At 39.6% G+C, this 22,515-nt stretch overlaps 1 protein-coding gene across 1 annotated transcript in view; it reads right to left on the reverse strand.

Annotated features, from left to right (window-relative positions):
* Positions 1-22,515, reverse strand: part of atrn (attractin) — a 144,968-nt gene that overhangs the window by 76,522 nt on the left and 45,931 nt on the right. The window contains exons 15-24 of the mRNA XM_067615246.1: positions 22,319-22,500; positions 19,388-19,607; positions 18,399-18,584; positions 16,240-16,485; positions 14,502-14,639; positions 12,194-12,287; positions 10,710-10,762; positions 9,254-9,348; positions 5,017-5,095; positions 3,881-4,038 (exon numbers count right to left, since the gene is read on the reverse strand). Coding sequence (XP_067471347.1) covers positions 3,881-4,038; positions 5,017-5,095; positions 9,254-9,348; positions 10,710-10,762; positions 12,194-12,287; positions 14,502-14,639; positions 16,240-16,485; positions 18,399-18,584; positions 19,388-19,607; positions 22,319-22,500 — 1,451 coding nt within the window. The remainder of the gene's footprint in view (positions 1-3,880; positions 4,039-5,016; positions 5,096-9,253; positions 9,349-10,709; positions 10,763-12,193; positions 12,288-14,501; positions 14,640-16,239; positions 16,486-18,398; positions 18,585-19,387; positions 19,608-22,318; positions 22,501-22,515) is intronic.

Here is a 22,515-nt window from a genome sequence, read left to right on the forward strand (position 1 = left end):
CACGGGGTATGTCAAATTGAACACTACCTCACTGTAAGTGCTGGTACTAATGCATTTGAGAAGAGTAGTTGTGTAATGAGAGAAACAGATCTAGTTTATAATGTAAAATGATTTCAGTCACCTAGTTTATGAAGTACTTTTTAAGAGCAAGAGATTGAATGCAATATGTAGGTGGTGAAACACGCAAACATCCAAGTGTATTTTCATGCATATACGGACAGGCAAAAAGACAAGATCTGTTTAAATTGGCATCCATTTTCTAAAGATCCAATAAAATTGAGTTGGTGAACTTAATGTTCCTGGAAAACTGCATCTTCAGTGCTGATTTCATGCTGCACTACAGTGAGTAACTAAAAAGTCAAACCAACAGAGCCTATAAAAATCATTTCAAAATCCCACCTTTCTGCCAGTTCTATCATATCAAACTATCTTTGTTTTGATAACCATGTGGCCATATACCATCTACATTTTTAACTTTGAAGAAAGTTCAAACAGTGAATTAACCGACTGAAACGAGTTGACTTTCATGCTGCTGCAAATACAACAATTACAGGCGCTAAACATCAACTTTACGCTACCACGACTTTGCTGCTGATGTACAGCAGGAGTACTGTTGAGGGACAATTTTCTCTCCGCCAGCCATCCACATGGCAGCGGTTCACCGAGTGCAGCGGTGGTTGTAACTTGGCTGCATAAACACACACACATACACCGCCAGCTACCAGGCAAGCAATATACTGAGCCCTATTCACTACTACTGCCAAGGAGCCACATCAACACTGGAGAAAAGCTCCTGCACATCAAGGGCAGGAAACTTTTTTTCCCCCCCCCTCACTGACCACATGTTACTGGTGACCGCCAACATTTACATTTTGCCATTTTACCAGCCAACTTTTTGGTTAATAGAGTAGAAAAGTGGCTTGTAAATCAGACAAGATGACCAGTCACAGTGAGAAAACGGATCCAAAATACAGTATGTGGGGCTATAAGTATATGCAAGGGTTTATTTATTTGCACGCATATAAGTTCAATCTGGGATAACTGTGCACATGAACGCATATTAGGAGACCTGACATGTGCCATTTTGTAGATGCTTTTATTCAAAGTGCATGAATACATTCATTTCAGCATAAGTAGTGCTGCTACAGTCAGTTGTAATAAGCTTACACATGAGCATGCATACAAACATGACAATGACTCCGAGCAGCAGCAGTGAATATTCAGGACAGCTTGGCCTGTTTTCCCTTTGTACACAAAGTTCTACTTGAGTAAATAATGCTTTTACTGAATTTCATACTCTCATTAAGTCATGCTACTCTTTAAATCTTTGTGTGTGTATTACTTGAGGAACCAACGTGACTGAGCTCTAAAGCTGCATTTAGTGAATTTCCAAGTTAGCTGCCACAAACAGTGCAAGACACACCTGTTGGAATCATTTTAATATTTTTGTTAAAGTGCAAAACTGAAGATCAATTCTTCAAATCAACTCTCTCTCTCTCCCTTTCACTCACATTTTCAAGTTTCCAGGAATCAGTCCTACTTTCCCATGCTGTCAAAGAAAAAAAGCCTCTTATTTATAGATTTCAAGCATATCTAACCAGTGAGCTTCCCATGTTCATCAGTGGATGCTAATCCTTAAATGTCATAGCTAAACGTGTCATTTTGTCTCTCATTATTTGGACACCCTGCTGTTAATTTGAATATAAATATCTTGCCTATAATGCAGCTTAAGGGGGTAAGACCTAAGATTTGTATCATAATATATCATGAATATTGGACTATAATGACAGGCTTAACAGCATATATCTTTTCTATCATAATTTCAGCAGAATGTGATTTAAATGCATCACAATAGACTGTAGTGTTGTCTGTTCTTCACCTACCTTTTCTTCACAAATGAAAGTGTGGTTTTGCTTACAATGACTGATAAACATGCAGTAATACAAACGTGGCTGAGATTATTGGTACCCTTGCATCTTATTAAAATAGTTTTATTATCAATGCATGTCTATGTTTGGTTTGCAGTGGAACAAAACAAAAAAGTTGTGAAAATAACTGAATTCATGCTTTTTCTACAAAGACTTTCTAAAATAGCCTGGACAAAATTACTGGTGCCTTTAGAAGTTGTAGAAGTTGTAAGAAATAATTGATTTGTAGTGATACTTCAAGAAGATTATTGTGTTTTAATTAGTGTCACAGGTGTTTTCAATTTTATAATCACTCATGCAGCCAGTTTAAAAGGGGAAAATTACTCACTCTGCTGTTTTGTACCACTGTGTGCATCACATTGAACAGCAGGAAAACTAGAGAGTGGTCTGAAGACATTAGAAAAAAGGTAATAGCCAAGCATTGTCAACGTAAAGCTTACAAGACCATCTCCAAAGAACTTGATGTTCCTGTGACCACTGTTGCCAATATTATTAAGAAGTTTATGGCCCATGGAACTGGAGCCAACATCTCCGGACGTGGTCACAAGAGGAAAATTTGGCCTGAGATTGAACAGAATGATTGCCCAAATGGTCGAGAACAAACCAAGGAAAACTTAAATACAGATCCAAGCTGATCCTCAAGTTCAAGGTACAATAGTTTCAAGTCGCACCATCCGTCACTGTCTGAATGAAAATGGGCTCCATGGTAGAGGACCCAGTAAGACTCCACTTCAAAGAGGGAGACACAAAAAAAGCCAGACTGGATTTTGCCAAAATGCATGTTGACAAGCCACAGTCCTTCTGGGAGAATGTGCTTTGGACAGATGAAACAAAATTAGAGCTTTTTGGTAAATCACACCAACCCCATGTTTACAGAAGAAAATAAGCCTTCAAAGAAAAGGACATCATGCCTACCATGAAACATGGAGGAGGCTCAGTGATGTTTTGAGATTGCATTGCTGCCTCAGGCACTGGGTGCCTTGAATCTGTGCAGGGCAAAATGAAATCAGAAGACTATCAAGGCATTTTGGAGGGAAATACACAGCCCAGCGTCAGAAAGCTGTGTCTTAGTCACAGGTCATGGGTATTCCAGCAGGATAATGACCCCAAACATACATCAAAAGGCACCCAAGAGAGGATGAGAAGAAAATGTTGGACTGTTCTGAAGTGGCCTGCTATGAGTTCTGATCTGATTCCTATTGAACATCTGTGGTAAGAGCTGAAACCTGCAGTTTGCTCAAGAATAGTGGGTTGAACTACCAGTGGAGAAGTGTAGAAACCTTATTCAGAGTTACAGAAAGTGCTTGACTGCAGTTATTACCTCGTAAGACCGCTACAAAATATTAAGTTAAGGGTGCCAATATTTTTGGCCATTTTCATTTGTTTTATTGTATTAAATTAGTTCAGTGATTTCTCGATACCTAGAGAGAGTTGTGCCCGTCCCCTAAACGCCTCTCATGCAGACTATCAGTAGACGATACAATTTACTGATGCTCCCTAAACGCCTCACATTCAGAATATCTGGAGACTACAATTGTGAGTTAAGCGGCAGTAGATCAGTTGAACTGTAGTGCCCATTCAAAACATGCCTGAGACATCCTGAACTATGTCTTGAACATACATACAAAGTTCCCGCGTGTGAGGAACAGGAATAGAGTTTAACTCTCTAAACTTTTTCAATTCATTCTTTATGGTAGTTCTTATCACTACGGATGTAATCCCATCTCTGACCACAATGTGATAATATGTTGAATAGTAAATCATAGTTATATTCAATGTGGAATAAAGAATGATGGATAGAGAAAGATAGAGAAAATTTAGTTTTTTTAAAAAAAAAAAAAGGTAGAAGAGTACCAATGTTTTCAACCATGTCTGTATATACAATAGCACAATCAACTTCTTACTTTATTTCAAAATGAAATAGGGTTTTACCAATATGAACTAAAGCTTACTTGAATCTTAATGGGCCATGTAAAGTTGCTGACGTAGACAAAGAATGTTATGTTTGGGCTGTTCCGAAAATCAAAGTTCTCGTTGGAGAAGCTGTCTTTGAACTCCTTGATGTTGCTCCGGGAGACGATAGGAATCTCTTCTCCGGTCTGGGTTCCTGCTGAATGACGGAAAGAAGAACAGGAAAGAGGGAAATAGATAGAGTACAGAACATAAAAGGAGGACGTTGATGAAGAAGTGGCGGAAGGGGAGAAATTGGGAGGACGTAAAAAATAGGTAAAGATAGTAAAAAGTTAGATGGACAAGGACAGAAAGGCATAACATGGGTAAAATAAAAATATAAAATAAAGAGAGGAGGTGAGAGACAGAGGGAAAACAGACAATGAAGGAAGTAGAAACAGAGAAACAGACAAAAAGAAAGACAGCTATGACACGTTTATTGCTTTTCTCACATTATGAGATATATATTTGTGTTTCAGTATTTGTCTTTAATACAGCTTAAAACTTAAATATCTGTATTACTTCCAAAAATTACTAAAATAAATATATCTAGTAAAGGGATTTTCATTCTCTTATACAAACAGTAAATTTTACGACCCTGTGGACGGCAAACAAAAGGACAAAAAAGAGCATTTTTTTCCTCTTGTTTGCAGTCACTGTGGCCCAAAGAGCACTTCTGTCCACCGAGTGTCATTTAAAATAAAGAAAAAACACTTTTTGTTCACCAAGAAAAGATGCACTTCACATCTTTACTTCTTTTAAGTGAACCTGTTGAGTTTCAAAACTTTTGGAATTTTTAAAAAATATTTTTCAAAATTAAATTGTTTTTTTAATGTGTTTAAAATTTACACACTGTTCACTGGTTTAACTAATGTGGTAAAGTGACTACCATCACCTGATGTTTAACTGAATTATGTCTAAGGTGACTGCAACCAACAGTTATTTTAATTATTGATTAATCAATTACATTGCGGTTAATTATTTAGTCTATAACAAGTGAAAAATGTCAATCACAATTTCCCAGAGTCGATGGTTACATCTTCAAAGTGCTTCTTTTGTCTGACCATTAGCCCAAAACCCAGAGATATTATAATTACAATGATATAAAATAGTTTCAGCATTGTTTGGTGGGACCTACCGGTGAAGCTGGTGGCCCAGGTAATGTTCAGGTTGAAGTTCTTGGATGCATTTATAAACATGTCAAGATCTCGGTTTGGCTGAATGGGGGAAAGAAAACACAGAAAACACGCAATCAACATCATCTTCATCACCGACACTGACGTCATATCTTCTAGACAGTGCAGTAGAATGTGCATTCAGTGTATGGTGAATGTACAATTCACAGACCGTAGTAGTAAGTAGTATTGCAGTCCTTTTTCTGACATTAATTATAAAGCAATAAAATGATGTGAAACAAAACATTATTTGTACCAGGTCAAAAGGCCTCTCCGCTTTACTGTAAACACAGAGCAGGGGATTTTTCCACCAGGTCAACACCACTTTGCAGTTGCACAAACAGTTACTGTACTGCATACTTGAGCAAATTTGCACAGCTAATGGAAGCTGAATTAGCAAAACAAATGTTTGAATAAGAATGAATGACGAAAATGATATGTATCAAAATACCGTAAGTGCAGTTGAAAAGTGATATCAGCCCAAGTAGGTGTAAATCAAGACCTGATTACTGCTTACTGGGTGATTGAAATGCAGCTCTGGTCATAATAAATGTCTCTCAAACAATAAAATAAACATTTGAAAAGGTTTAGAGGAGATTATTTTCTTATATTTATTATGTAAATTTTAAGATTTTCTTAAATATTAAAGTATGGTATCAAAGATGTATAATGTAGAAATTTTTGTTTTGTTTGATTGGTTACATTTGAATAAGATTTTTTTCTATGCTATTAATTTTGAAGCATATCTGGACTTTGGCTCACTAAACAGTTGCTAAAATCCTTCCAATCAGTCAAATTAAAAGCACCCGAAAGATCTTCAGTCAGCAAGTTTTACCTTAGATGGAGGTAAGGTACATTTCTACTGGAAATCCATGAAATGAAGCAAGACATCATCAAAATGCCATTGTCTGTAACTTCTAAAACTTTTATTTTTGCATACCTCCACTCTAGTTCCTCTGTCAGAACTACAGTTGTGCCTTTGTTACCATTTGGTTCAAACTTTGTCAGGCAGAGGAAATGCCATCTGTCATACAAGATCCTTGTGTTTCAGTTTGTGCTCCAGATGCTGCAGCCAGGTAAACAGGGCTGGACAAGCCTCGGTTTGCTGGGAAACATCTGTGTGACTGACTGTGTGATGAGTGTAGTTCACGCTACAACAACACATTTCAGTCTCACATTGCTAAAGTCATTCTGTGTTCATCAGTGCAAGACTGACTTCAACTGAGAATCATGTGGTCATTTTTTCTTCCTTTTTTTTTTTTTTTTTTTTTTAAATGTGATTGATAATAACTGAGTTTTACTCATTTCATTATACAGTATCGGTAAAACATTTGGACACACTTTCTCATTTCAGAGAATGTGAAGGTGTGTCCAAACTTTTGAATGGTACTTTATATATTTTCTATTTTTTAAATCATTTTTGTTTTGTACATATTTTCCCCCCAAAATACAACTACAGTATATAACAAAACTGAGTACACCCCTGGTCAATATCACTAAAATGGTAATAACAAATCCAGGCCATTTAATACAATTTTATTTGTTTTTAGACAAAACCCAAGAAGAATTAAGCCAATTAATAAAAAATGAATGTTTGACTAATTAGACTGTAATTAAAGGTTCATATTTTATGAACAAACTGCAACAAAAGTCAGTACAACCTTCATTAGTGAGACTCCATTATTTTATTTTTCAATATTTGGTATGCCTGCCTTTATTTTTGAAGACAGATTCAATCCTCCTGGGCAGGGATGAAAACAGTCTTGCACAACTCTGTGGAGAGATATTCTGCCATTCTTCACACATGATTTTTTTCAGCTGCTCTTTGCTGGAGGGGTTTTGTTGCTCTACTTTCTGCTTTAAAATACTCCAAAGGTGTTCTATTGGATTCAGGTCAGGGGACATACTGGGCCAGGTCATAGTTTTCACTATTTTCTTCCTTAAAAAACTCTTGTGTGATTTTGGCAGTGTGTTGGGGATCATTGTCATGATGGAAAATTCCTCTCCTGCCAGCTCCTCCTGGGGGATCCCAAGGCGTTTCCAGGCCAGAAGAGATATGTAGTCTCTCCAGCGTGTTCTGGGTCTGCCCCGGGTCTCCTACCAGTTGGACGTGCCTGAGGCATCATAACCAGGTGCCCAAACCACCTCGCTGGCTCCTTTCGATACGAAGGAGCAGCAGCTCTACTCTGAGCTCCCCCCAGATGTCGGAGGCTGAGTCCAGAGCCTCTCCAAGAGACACATTTTGGCCGCTTGTATCCTCGATTTCATACTTTCAGTCGCTACCCAAAGCTTGTAATCACAGGTGAGGGTTGGGACATAGATCAACTGGTAAATTGAGAGCTTTGCCTTCTGGTTCAGGTCTTTCTTCACCACAATGGTCCGGTACAACACCCGCATTACTGCTGATGCTGCACTGATCCGCCTGTCAACCTCACGATTCCACCTTATCCTCACTCGTGAATAAGACCCCGAGATACTTGAACTCCTTCACTTGGGGCAGCAACTCGCTCTCAACCCAGAGGAAGCAGTCCATCCTTTTCTGGTACTATGGCCTCAGATTTAGAGGTGCTGACTCTCATCCCGGCCGCTTCACATACAGTTGTAAAAACCGTCCCAGTGCCTGCTGGAGGTCACAGTGTGTTGAAGCCAACAGAACCAGAATCATCTGCAAAAAGCAGCAAAGCAATCCTGAAGTCCCCAAACTGGACACTGGAAACTGGACAACCCTGGTGAAGCCCGACACCCATGTAGCCTTCATAGTGCCATCTCCCCTACACTTTTTGCACTCGTGCAGCCCCTTATCAGCACACTCCCACCTCCATGTTTCATGGTAAGCACTACGCAGTCCCTGTGGTAGTCCTGGCCAGGTCTACATCAAACATGCTGAGACCCATCTTATCCAAACAAGTTTATTTTGGTTTCATAACAACAAAGCATGTGCCGCCAGTATTCATCAAGCTTCTTTTCATGTTCATGTTCTTTGTGCCGTTTTGTGAGAAAATGGTTTTTCTTCTTAGATGTCGTCTGTAGAGGTTGACTTCACAAAATGTCCTTCGCACTGTCTGATCAGCCACTGAAACACCACTTTCCACAGATAATCCTTGTGGCAAGTCAAAAGCACTTACCCATCTGTTTTTAAATGCAAGGTTGTGTGAAAAGTGAATTGTGCATACTGCCATGACAACCACTTTGCCTTCTGTTATTGGTAGTATAGGTCTTCTTGTACCTCCAAATCACTGCTGCAATTGTGTTTTGGCTTGTTGTTCAGTAGCCGACCCTCTCTAATCTTTTATGAAGTCTCACAATTTGGTTTCTTGCTTGTTAAGGTAATTCTTTACCATGATGTATTAGACACAACCCCAATCAAAATTGTTCATAGGTTCTTTTATAACCTTGTACAGGTAATTAGTTGTAATTGGAAGTCACAGGTGTACTCAACTTTTGCTGCATTGTACTTTGAGGCCTGTATTTTCAAATTTAGTCTATCTCATCTGTTTGTTTTAAATTATAAATAAGATCAAATACCCTACACTCCAACCTAAAAATATTACAATTATTGTAAGATGATACCATGTTGAATCATTTAACATTTTAGTGATACTGCACAGGGGTGTACTCAGTTGTAATTATGTTTAAGGGCTTACATACATCATGTTTAGTTGTTTTTTTGCCAGTGCTTTATGCTTTTTAAGTTTTGTTCTTTGCTTTCTTGGTAATTATTTAGTTATACATTAATTTGTGTACTCTTTTATGCCCTAATCTCCAATAAAAATGAGATATCAGTCTCAATGGGACTCAAGCCAACTGGCAAATCCTTCCATCATTATGGTTGATGCATTTTTTCCTTTAAAAAAATTGAAATATTTCATATACTCCACTGTTTTGAATGCTCTTCTAATTGTTTTATTTAATGTGTAACTATGTGTATGAAAATTGTGTGTTGTGAATATACTGTATATATGTCTTGTACATGTTTTAACTTTTCACCAACTAGCTAACTTATTATTAATATCATCACGAAAATAATAATGATACACCTGGAAAAGTATCTTATGAAGAAGTTGTTTGATAATAAGCACGGGGCAAGAAAAAAAAAATTCATTATCACCATCATATGGTGCTGATTTTACAATTTTTAATCCTCATAAAACTGACATCTGCTCTGACGGTGGGGTGTTGAGTCACACATCACAGACATACCTCCTCTGGTGTGGCCACGAAGTTGATGGCGGTGTAGTAGCGGTCGTCCTCCTGCGACAGGCTGAAGGTGAACTGGTAGTCAATGAGGAGCGTGTCTGTTTGAAGTGATCGAGCCGGCGGTGTGGGTATGTGAGAGTATGGAGGGGATTACAAAAGAAGAAGAAGAAGAAGAAGAACTCAATCAGTTTAGCTTCAAAATCACAGAAGAACATGTATTCACACAGTGCTCGGGGCAGGAAATTACCCGGACGCCCGTTCTTTTTCTATAACAAAACTCTCTACGCTCTCTTGGATGAATCTAAAGATTTTATTGTGTGTTCTGTGGTGAAAGTCATGATAAAAGCTGGGTTATATGGCCATGTGCCAGCCTGCATTCATTTTCAGCTGAAGATCTGATGAATGTTAGTGACTCAAGATAGAAGCTTCCTGGCTTTTAGCATCTCATACTGCAGGTTTTATAAGGATTTAGATAGGCAAAATAGATTATTTTTGCTCATCTCTGTATAATTTATGTATTTAAATAAATTATCTGTTTGCAGTTCATACAATTCTTGGTACATTTGTTCATTTTTCAGGTTCTGAATCGATACTGGGGAATTTTAACCTTAACACTGACAACAATAACGACATGGAAAAAAAAAAATACCGCTTGACAAGTCGCTCTGGCAGCCAAACAATCATCTACAGCTCAGTCTGCATTCTTAAAAACATATTTAGACTATGAAATAATGATCAGCAAGGGTTTGAGGGCTATGGATGACAAAGCTAGTTAATTCCATGATTTGACATATATACCTATTTCTGATCTACATCATCTACATAATCTGCAGGGAGGATCACTGTACTGCAGTCTTTCCCTGGTGAAATGACTGCCATTGCAGCAGCAGGAATAAGAGAAAGAGCAGCCTTCAAAAGCCCTTTGACGTTTTTGGCAATTCACTTTCATCTGCATCTCACTTTCAATTCTTTCCACCTGTGACCTGTTTAAAAAGGCAGTTTCTGTTCTAACTGTTATGGCTTTAAACATCAAACTATTTGAGACCTACTTTGATATAAAAGCCATGTAACTGTCTTGGCATTAGCTGGAACAAGGAAGAACAGTAAGGCCTCACAGTGCTTTCTTGGTGTGACTAAGTAATAGCCTAACCTAGGCCTATTTTTATTGAGCTCATGAAATAAAGAAACATCTCTCAGCTTCTATTCAACTGTTGGGCTGAAGCCTACCAAATCACCACATTTGCAAATATCACACTATCAGAAATAACAAAACAAACAGCAGCTTTAAAATTATTAGCTGTACAGCCAGATGCCTCGAGGTATTTTCTTTAAAAAAAAAAAAAAAGCAAGCTAGCTGAATCCCGTAACCCGCAGTTTATTTTTTGACCACCCGCTCCCACTCGCAGCAAAAACTGTCCGCTCTCGCAAGATTTACGTTGGGTCGAGCATTTCCACTTACAGTAGCATGTTCCTTTGAGGGGGTTGCCTTGGTAACGATTCTCGACTTCACATCTGAAAGAGAGAGGTGGAGGATAGATGAACGGAAACGGGGCAAAAATGGGGAAAGGAGCGAGAGAAGAGGAGACAGAAAGAGAGGAAGTAAGGTGAGGAGGATTTCATTGCTAATAAAAACAATGTGAAGGACATTCGTGCATCACACAGCAAGCTGAGAAAACACAGTCAACAGTGGAATGAGTCCTGACCTTCAGTCGGCTAGAGTAACAACACAATGACATGAAAACCGAGAAAGAGGAATGAAAGAATAAAGCTCGGTGAAGCTGACAGACACTAACAGACACCTTCTGCTCTGCCTACAAAAACGTCACAGCTGATGTTGACCATTAATTTGCGAAACTTTATTACAACTTTATTTTACCTGGTCAGTAAGTAGAATCACGCTCAAAAAATTATATCACATACAGACAGAAAAATATGATGGAAAAGAGTTATATCTTACTAAATTAATGACTAAATAAATTAATGTGTAATGTCGAAAGCCAGCTCCTCACTTATCATATATCTTACTTATATAAATATATATATGCTCTGTACATACCAAGAAGACTTAAAGGTTCAAGCAACGACTTCTATATTAACAAACAACTTGACTTTTGAATCTTTCAATTCAAGAAAAATATTCTTGGCAGCCAAAACACTTCTTTTTGACCTCAGCTGCACGACCCTAGACTGCGGCAAGCCAACAACAGGACATGGTGAGAGGTTTGTATTCATAATTACTGATACTGAATTAAACACGGCCACAGCATATAAATTAAAGTGCTCACTTGCCAGCAGAGATTAGAGTCAATTGGATCATTTTTTTTTAAGACTGGAGGGAGTGATATAAGCTCTGTCTAAGATTGTTAATTGTACAACTCTGAATCTTACTGACTTAGATATTGCAAAAGAGTCTCTTTATATTCTTTCCCCAATCAGTGGTGAGTGAAATCTTGTTCCCATTAGTCCCCCATTGGAACGGAGTCTAAATGCTGATATTGGACGAGGAGTGAATTAACAACCGATGCTTCCTTGCTGTTTGAATGAACGCTGTACACATGTTGAAGTAGGTTTGTGTTGGACCCATCGGCGACACATCATCAAAGTCTCGGCCATAATAAAGTGCTACCACCGGATCAGGGATTTTTGGGGGGGCAGGAACTACTGCAAAAGCATCAGCACGATCCAAGTATTAAATTAATGACCAATTGTTTGTGAGATGCATCACAAGCGCCATCAAAATCTGAGCACGTGGTGTCAGAAGTGCTGCATATGATGTACAGATGGACAAACAAATAAAGACTGAGCCATGACAACGAAATCTAGAGAAAAAAGGTTTTCCCCGTAACTATGGCGCTTGAGCGACTGTTACGGAAGTTTGAGTTTACAGAGATATTAAAGACAAAGACGGCGGGGCGGATGAGCATCATAAAATGTGAAACTCACAGGTGGCAGCGATCTCCTTTGATGCCCTTGGTAGTGCAGAAGCATTTGCCGTTGTTGGGGTTGCACATGCTGGCGTGGCCGTTACACTTGCAGGCTGAACAAAACAAAAGAAACAAATGGAAAATATAAAAAAATATATGTACCATTTACATAAAACCACTGCTATTATACACAGTATAGAAGGTGACACTCTGATCCTCTTGATTCATATGAGATCCTTCATCTTTGTAGTACATCTGTGAGTCTTGCACGTGGGAGCTTCTGCCAAGTGTTCTCAGTTTCACCCTCACTACATATTTGGGTTTACAGCCTTCCCTGCCAACCTGATCCAACCCACCACCAGATGGTGATCAGCTGACAGCTCTGCTCCACTCTTCAGAGTGTTTTAAGACATGCAGTCACAGATCCGATCAGACAAAGTCAATCACCGATCTTTGGCGGAAGGTGTTCTGTTTCTGTTGTGGAGAATATTGAGTGATAGTCAGCACCTCAGTGGAGAACGTGCACACGAGCCTTTTGATGTCTTAATGCTGAAAATGTTTATTGAAAGCACTTGGTCAAACACCAGAGTGTTCTGCTCCAATGCCGTTCTGCCCTCTGAAGGTCTGACTCTTAGTCTTTAACCTCAGCAGATCAGCCTACAATATGAAAAATTAGTCTAATTGGTTCACTAGTTTCTAAACAAGGAACTGCATTTTACCCGTCTTAGTTCAGGTCACGTTGCATGGGACTTCAGGTCACCGTTAGTACATTCTGGCCACGCATTCACCTGTCTGTGTTGTCTAGGAAGGCCCCCTCCGAACTTGGTAACCATGGCAATGCTGATTTAGCCTTTATCAGAGAGGCTTCTGTTTCCCCAAACATCACAGACAGCTGCATATCCAAGGAGAGGCAGTGTCTCTCTCTGCAAGACTTGATGTTGCTTACTCTGTGACCTCAAAGCCCAGTCTTGACCCAATGTAACCCAATATGTGACCCCTAAAGATGGAAAATTCTATAACGGTTACCAGGTTCACTTTTGAACTACCTTACGCTCAAACGCCACTCAGGTTCAGATTAGGCAGGCTGTTCTTTCTAAGCATCCGTCTTTAGGTTTCTCATCATTGTCCTGGGCCATTGTCCTGGGTCACCTGGGCTTTGAGGTCTCCCAGCAGAGCCCCTGGGAGGTGTCCCACCCAGAGACTCCCTGTAGACCAGACACTCAGAGATGCTCTTCACTGCACAAACACCAATCAGAGCAATCCTGTCTGCATCTGAGACATGTCGCAAAAAGGAGTCTAACCCTTGTCCAACCGTTTAGCTCCAGAGCCAGCACTGTGCATAGAGGAGACCCAAGTCTCTACTTGATATCTCTCCTCCTCCCACACGGTTTATGTATCCTCCACCCACAGGTGACCTTCCACATCCCACTTCTCAAGAGACGTGGGATGTGGAAGGTCACTTACCTCTTACCTACCATGTAGCGGCAGTTAACAGCTGCCAAATGTGTATTGTTTGATTTAAATGTGTTTATTTTGAAGACCGGTTATCATATCTGCACAAATGTTAATGTTTTCCCATCTTCAACATTAATATAGTCCATCACTTTAAAAACCACTGACCCTCCTGGTAGAAACAGCTGTGAAATACGTAGGACAGCTGGTGCAACAACAAACCATATTATGATTTTGTTCTTATTTATATACACACGTGCTTATTATTTGTTCATAATCTCCATTTTTGAGGTACTGATTGTGTACTTTTTTACTCATGCTGTAACAGCTTAAAACCTTGTTATGTTTGTTGAGTCAAATCGATGTTAAAGGAATGTCATGATTAGCTGTGAAGTAATACAAGCCTTTAATACCCTTGAGGGGCCTCCTTGTACAACAGGGAGGAGGAAAAAAAAGAAGCATAAATATCAAATGCGTAATACTGACAACATGAAGATATGCAGAGAGGCTGGTTTATTGATTGACTGTCACTGATGTTGAATGAAGTGAATATATATTCCAGAGGGACATCTGGAATTACGGCTCCCAAAAAATCACTGAACATACACAGCGGCTGTAATATATTGGTAAGCTAAATTAAGCTGTCGAAGGAATGGACGATTGATTTGTTGTTTGACTGACTGACTGTCAGTATTAGCCGTAGAGTGGAGTAAATCTTTAATATCCCTGGAGATCGCTTTACTGTGCAGCCAGGAATCAGGAAAATGGCTGACATAAAACTGAACTGTAAAATACTGCCGAGTTAAATGAAGCTGTACACGCAAAGACTGACTGGATGATTTACTTCTGGACTGAATAGGCTCACGGATACTCACGCTGGCAGCTGCCCCCGTTGGTCGGATCTCCGTAGAAGCCGGAGATGCAGCTCTCACAGTGTCGGCCGGTTGTCAGGTCCTCGCACTTCTCACACACGCTCTCGTTGACACACTGGCTGTGACCGTTGCACTGACAAGCTGCCGAAGAGTAAACAATGCACATAAAGCATGAACATGAACAGAAGAAATAGGACTTTTAATAAACAGCTCCGGGCCTGAACATGAATGAATTTGTAAGTTAACTTGTTAGAACAGTCTGGGATTTGTAAAAGCTGCACGTGACATTCTCATGTTTATTTGGCAAATTTGTAAGATTTGCTACTTCTGTTTGTTTTAGAGAATCATGAATGACTGAAAGAAATGTTGATATTTTATATTTTAGATAATTAAATAGTAGAGATGCACCGATCCACTTTTTTTCAGTTCTGATACCTGAATTTGGATATCTGCTGATACCAGAGCTCTCTTACTCTATTATCATTGTTGGTATTATGTGTAAGGTTACATGAGGCTGTAATAAACCACACAGCACTTCTTATAAAAGACAAAAGGCTCCACCAGTGTGGAGTATGACTTTAAGGAAAAGTCAAATAATGTCTGCTGGGGAGTTGTGCTGACCCAAAACAGTATGCAGACAGAAATCGAGGTTAAAAACAAATTAATTTATTATAAAAAAATAAAACATCACTAAAGGAAATAAAATGTTTCAGTGATAAAGGAGCCCAGTGTCCAGTCCAGCTAAGAGCAGTCCTTTGACTGCAGCGTGTGGGTGGTCTCCAGTCTCTGGCCACCTTGTGGTGTCTCTGGTGAACACAGAAGGTGGAAACAAATCACCAGACTTATCTGTCTCTGTCTCCTGCTGCCTCAAGAGTTCATATGATGTAAGGTGGAATAGTCCGGCTATATTAACTAATGGGGTGAGCCAAAATAATAGTGCACATTCACCCCTCAGCTTTTCCCATGAAGCGTGTCCCTTTTTCCTGCAGTGGCCTGAGCTCCTTCTCCTTCCCTCTGCCTCACTCAAGGTTTCTGCAGGGTTCTGGCTAGTCTCCCGGCTTTTACGCTCTCCTTATTTGCGACCAGGCCGTAGGCTGGCGTCTTCCCTTCGTTCTTATGTTATGAAAAGAGAAGCAGCGCTCACGGATGTCTCCCGCGTCAGTGAGCTCTGCTTTTCTTTTCTCTTCTCTCCTGCTTTTCTATCCAATATCCAATGAGTGAATTGCTTAGATTCCAGTAGATATTTAATAGGGTGCTATAGTGATCTGTATTGCACTACAGTAAAGATGTGAAAGAGACAGATACAAAGAAGAACGGTCAAAATCGAAGCAGCTCAGGCTGAGATATCCTTCCTTTTAGCCCCCAAGACGGGCTGGATGCTACACTTCCCAATTTTTAACTTAATTATCTCTTTTTCTTCGACACTCTCTGCTCAGTAAATCCACAGCTTTAAAAACATTACTCCCCCCCAGTCTGTAACAAAGGCTTTCAGTTGTAGTGTCCATGCCCAAGTTGAGATAACCATGATGACATCACTATGACATCATTAGGGATTATTTCATCCGTCTGAGAAAGCAAACTGACAATGCTTCTCCAGAGCAACAGAACACATCATACAACATGACAAGTTTACCAATCAGGATGTATAAAACTGGTGGAATTTCCCATTGAGTTCAAATAGATTTCTAAAAATAAAATATCTCATGTTACAAAACAAAATGAAGAGCTAATTCTCCCCTACCTGGGCAGTGGATGAAGGACCAGTTGTACTTCGCCTCACTGGGACACATGCTGGCGTTGAGGGCCGGTTGGGGGCTGGCGGGCAGGCCAGGCAGGGTGGACGGGGCCGGTACCGAGGTCTGAAAAGGCCCGCGGTACGAGCCCTCTATACACTGACCTTTTCCTGTGTTACTGGGGTCGGTGCACCAGCCGCAGCCCGGCTGGTCCAGACACTGGCCACATGTTCTGTACCCGGAGCAGTTCTCCGCTGCAGCAAAACACACAACACAGCACCGGTTAAAAAAAAACGACTACCATTAATACTGTTGTATCAAGACAGCACCCCTAGTCGATGAGTGATGGTTGAGAGCAGGTGTGTTATTGGATGTTGGAAAGCAAGTTTAAATTAATAACCCACAACAGCTCTATAAAGGCTCAACAGTTAATCTAGCTCATTCCCGAGTCACTGATTCTCTCCACCTGTTCTCCATAGATATTTGCTTATATTTAAATTCCTAGCTCTCCGCCCTCGAGGGGTTTCTCTGCCGATGACTATAAGCAACAATTTATATTTAATTGACCTGCCAGGTTAAATAAATGGCAATTGTTCTATTCTGCACCGTACAAAAGCGAAGCGCCAGCCGGAGACTAAGTTCTCAAACTATTAAAGCAGATTATTAATCCCCATCTCATCTACTGGAGGGGCCACAGTTAACTGAAGCAGGCTAAATGAAGGTTAAAAAAGTGAGCATTTAAAAGATGCTCTGCTCCAGAGAGCTACACTTATTTAAAATGTTGCCTTTTAGAGTCTTTTCTGAAGTCTGATGCAGATCGTCGCATATGCTTGAGAGGTTGAGTACATTAACTGCAACTAGAACATTACGTGAGTCGACTTCAGATATATGCTTTTATTTTCATGTTGGAGTTTTGGTCTTTACACAGATTGCACCTCATGAATCCTGCCTGGGAGAGATGCTGCTTTTGCATGTGACCACTGCGACTTAATCAGAGGTTTAAATAGTATGCTGCAACATTTTCATGTGTCAGACAGAAAGTGTTTTTCCCCAAAGTGTTTTTTGACTGCAGCAACAGCAATTGTTTTTGGAATAAATCGAACAAGGACTGGGTAACTGGCATAAGGAGCACATAGAGAATTTTGTACACACTTAAAAGTGAACATTTAATGTGTAATCAATTTGTTTCGACTTGAGAGATGCCGATGCCGGGGTAAACACTGCAGAAAGGTTCTTACACTGGGGTATGATGACATCAATGATGCTCAAGTCAACTGATGGAGGGACATTGTAGATTATAAAAAGAATCCAACAGATTTTACTTTCCTATATTTCCTAGAGAGTCTCTTAAAAATGACAATGTAAAGAGTAATTAAAGGGGAAATAGGTATGTCCCAGTCATGAATAAATATTAATTCATGATGAATTTCTTATTGGAAACTTTATCCTCTATATACAAGGATATGCTTGCCCACGGACAAATTTCACTTTTTGCATGTTCAGCTGACCTGCTGTGCACCGACTAAAAGACTCTCTGGGTTACACTAGTAAGTAATCACAATAAATTCATTATAAGCGTAGCAGCTGAACACAGTCTCCATTATCTATTCTTTCTCTCGGCTATACTTAGGTCTCTCTTGCAAAATAGATCTTGATCTCAATGAGATTACCTGATTAAATAAAGGTTTTATATTGTATAAATTAGTACATTATACATATTTCTTTCCAAGAAACTTCTTTGCAATTATTACAAAACATATTAGACGATTATGGCACCATAAAACAAAGCATTACCAAGAGAATTCAAGGACGGGAATTGTGAAAGACTAAAAGGTTTTCAAACAGTGTTTAAATTATTAATGTTAGAAATCATCCCATTTAGTTACTGTACTTCATTTGTTTTTTGGAGTGTTGTCTCAATCCAAAAAGGAAAAACAACTTCACTTCTGTGTTCTAATAAATGTTTGTGGGGCTTTATTTTCAATCTAAATATCGCACTATGTTGGGAAAGAGACCATGTAACAATGTGATAATAGAAACACCTTTTAGACATAATATACATACACAGTTGTAGCTTGTTTTGCTAAAATAATAGGAGGCAAAAATCACAAGGATGATCACAAACCTGCAAATTAAACTGTACATGGAACAGAATGAGATATCTTACGTGGACAAGTGTTCATTGTGTACCACTCCATACACTGTCCGAAGGGGAAGGAGGCCACGTAGGCGTTGGAGTCGACGCACTGCTTCATGTTGCTGCACCACATGCACTCCGAGCTGCTGCTGGTGCATTCGCTGCAGGTGGTTCGCATGGCACATGGCGTCCGGCACTGCTTGGCACTGTGGTTGGCTGAGAAACATTTTCAAGAAGTTATATTTAAATTATGTTCAAAGTTTAAGTTTTTCCTTATTTGAATCAAAGGTCTAAGGACAGGGGTTGTTGTATGCTGTGCAGATTGTAAAGTCTCCTGAGGCAAATATGTGATATTGGGGAAATAAAATGCATATGAATGTATTGATTTTCAGTCAAACTCTTTCTGGAAGTGCTCTCCCTGCTGCACAGAAGTATAGTAAACAAAGTGTTACTACATCTAAGTAGCAGAAAAATGTGTCTGACCTGGAGGACCAGTGCAAAAAGTAATTTGTTAATCAAAGAAGCAAGTTACAAAGTTGATCCTCAAATACTTTCTGATGGAACAGTCAAAAAGTCTGATGCAATCCTGGAGAAATCTTGAGGTATTGTCTTTATTACAGGTTTTTAAAACTAAAATCCATTTACAGATCCATTATTCCCCTGCCTTCCCTCTAGCTTACTTTGCAATTTTGCAGAATTAATTGTGCGTAAAACATCATTGCCTACTGCTTATGGGTGTGCAAAAACACAGATGCTAGTCGCTGCATCTGCATGTGTGTGTCCTTAACTTTAGCCAGAGTGAAAAGGGTCAGATGCAGCTAATTAATGCTGGAAATACACAATAACATGATCTGACAGACATGGAGGGAGCTTTGGGCATAACAATTTGTCTTTTTTCCCCCCCAGGACAACTGATTCTGTATCTTAGAGGCCTCATGAGGCCCTAATGGAAAAACTAGTAATCATAGCAGTAGCCTAAATTAATATAAAAGGATTCTCATTTAGTTTTGTGAACTAACCTGGCCGTTCACAGAGGCTCCCGTTCACCGGGCTGATGCAGGTTTGTGCTTTCAGTCCGCTGGACGCCGGCTCGGCCAAATAGCCGCAGAACCCGGCGTCGCTCGGCTCACCGGGAAGCCACTGCAGGGTGGTGTTGGTGAAGGGCGACATGTCCTCCCAGCACCAGTACGACACGTTGATTTTCCTGAGCCCCACCCACGGTGTCACTGTGGCCTTGTACTGAAAACACACACCAGAGCAAAAAGTCAAAACAAGGATTTTTACACCTTTTTCTTTTTAAAAATTCATTGTTCTTGAGAGCTTGACAGTGTTTAAGTTCAGTCAAATGGTTATTAACGGCGGTTGTGTGGTATAACTTTTGTCGTTTCATTAATTCAACCTCTAAACCGTCAAATAATTTAAACAAAAGGAAAATCCTTCATCACTGTGGGTGGTGTTGAGCTTCTCTTTGCTTCAAGGGGCCACAACTGAAGTGCCAGTTACTCCATAGAAGACTAACGTGACATTTGAAGAAAATCAAATGTCAAACACAGATTCTGATAGACATCTTTTTGTCAGAAATCCCAACTTTGCCCTAGTTGTACGCAACAAAAAAAAAAAGAACATGTCAGCGCTATTTTTCATCTGTACCGGCATAAATTTAACCGGACTGACTGACTGGCAATAAAAGCAGCTTTACTTCACTTGACTGGAGAAGCTCTGTTATCTATCCCATCTCTAATCAATCGCCATGCTGTTGCAGTAGTAGTAAACAAAGGGAGCTTGATCTCTCAGAGACGTGGGTCGAATTACTGTTCCGTCGGGATTTAATTGCATTTCTTGGATTGATTGATCCCCTCTGGAAATAGTTGGAGCAGCTAAACAGTACAAGCACCATCGATATAACATGCCAGGAAGACTGGTGAAGCATGTTTCAGAGTATCTGTGCGTGTGCACGTTTTCATTGTTGAACCAATGTTGTACAAGCACAAAGATTACCTGTAACTTACCATCAGAATTTAATTTAGACCAACAGGGGAAATCTACACAATTTAATTGGTATGGATGGGGAACTTGCCTCAGTTCCAACCCCACTTTGAGATAAGAACTCGATTTTTCTTATCCTATTTAGCTTCAGTGTTACATGTGTCATTTGGTGGCTCCAGGGCACTATGTAGGACCATGAGTGGCTTACGTTTTCGCATGGGTAGCCTCAGAGAGGGATAGCGGTGTTTGTGCCTGCTGGACTGCAGCTGTAGATGAACTCCATGTTTCATTTAAGTGCGTAGTGGGTCGTTACAGCCGTTGTCTCGAAGTGCTTTTAACACATTTTGTATTATGTAACACTCTTCAGTGAACTCAAGTGTAGATACACACTCAAATATTTGGTCAGATTTAGCTGCGATTAGGCCAATAATGGTAATTCCAAAAAATCCTTTTTTTTCCTCAAGACCTTGAAAGTTTGAGGTTTTTATCACTACAGTGTTTCTTAATTCAGGAAATGTCAACCTACTTTAGCACAGGATATCGGTCCTTTTTGTAGTGGCCTTTCTGGACACTTAGCTGTAATATTTTAGGGCTGCAACTAATTTGCGGCTTATTTTCAGGAGTAATTGATTTACTGATTAATTGTTTTGTCTAGAGAAGTTCAGGAAACTGTGAAAATTATTATATAACCCAGATAACATTTTCAAATATCTCGTTTTGTCCGACCAACAGTCTAAAATCCCAACATATTTAGTTTTACATAGTTTATATAACATCAATTATCAAAATAGCAGCAGATTAGCTTTCAGTCAATCAACTAATTCAACTAACTGATTAATAAAAACTAAACTTTACAAATAGTGATTGTTGAATAATTTGCCCTGTAACCTCATATTTTTAGGATTTATTTCCAAACTCTCAACATGTACAGCTGTAAATTTTCACCAACTCTAATTAACTTAAAGTTATATTAAGCTGAATTCATAATAATCATAATGCAAGAGCTTTTATCAGCGGGCCGTAGACTCAGTCACCGTTGTTTTACCTCATCCGTTTATAGAAAGTGACTTAACAGACATTTATTTAAATGAAAATCTTTGGGATTAATTTTAATATTGGATTTTCTTAATCATCAACATTACAAGCAACCATTTATAAAGGATGCAGAATCAAAGCTACAAGGCTCAGAAAAACCTTCAGGACTTCAGTAACTCAGTATGTCGTTGGCTTCTTTATGCTTTTTCTGTATTCTGTATGTGTTATTTCTAATTTGACAAGACGAAAGCCAACACTGTACTGTACATCTGCCCATCCTTCACACATATCTGTAGAAGTGACCTGCATCTGATGGTATAAACAGCGGCTTGCAATTGTTAGTCGATTGTTGGGATAGATTTCGGTATATCTGCTCTAATGGAGCGAGTAAGAGATGTCTGAGCTCTGGAGGAAAGATTCTGTTAAGAAGAGATTTGTTTCAAAGCTCACTGGTCCACAAATCACAGGAAAAGAATCCAACAAGAGCTCACCTGCTGATAAAAAGGTGGCCAGTACCACAAAGACTTTTTTTTTTTTTTACATTAGGTGAAATATAAAGACAACAAGTGCACGACAAGGACCAAAGTTCTGGGTCACATTTGTAGTTTTCATTCGTGATCAGTCGGTTTCTGATTCTTTTTCTGTTTTTTTTTGTCTCATCTGTAAAGTAACTAGCTCGATAATCACACATACATCTCTGTTTAATAATGAAAAACTGTCAAAGAAGACTTTTCCTCAATCTTAATTGATGTAATCTTCTTGCTGTAATTTTCCGTTTTATCTTCATCACACTCTGTATCTTAAGTCTTTCCGAAATTGTATCCGCTGCTTGTGTGATGGCCCGATTTCCCCTGGGGGAATATTAAAGTTTCATCTAATCTCTTTCATCTAATTAATACCCAGGTCCGACCACCCCGCCTCTTCCTTACCACCACGCTCATTATCTGCAGCTCCTTCAGGACAAAGTCCACCTTCTTCTGCGTGGTGAGCGAGGCTAGGACGGCGTTGTGGCTCCTGCAGGCCAGCTTGGCGTTATCGTATGAATCCTTCGCTGTGATGAACTTCAGACAAGAGTTGCCCACCAGATGCCAGCTTTCACCGCACACGTTCTCTGGAATAGAAAGAA

This window comes from Thunnus thynnus, chromosome 16, assembly GCF_963924715.1.
Source record: "Thunnus thynnus chromosome 16, fThuThy2.1, whole genome shotgun sequence".
NCBI lineage: Eukaryota > Metazoa > Chordata > Actinopteri > Scombriformes > Scombridae > Thunnus > Thunnus thynnus.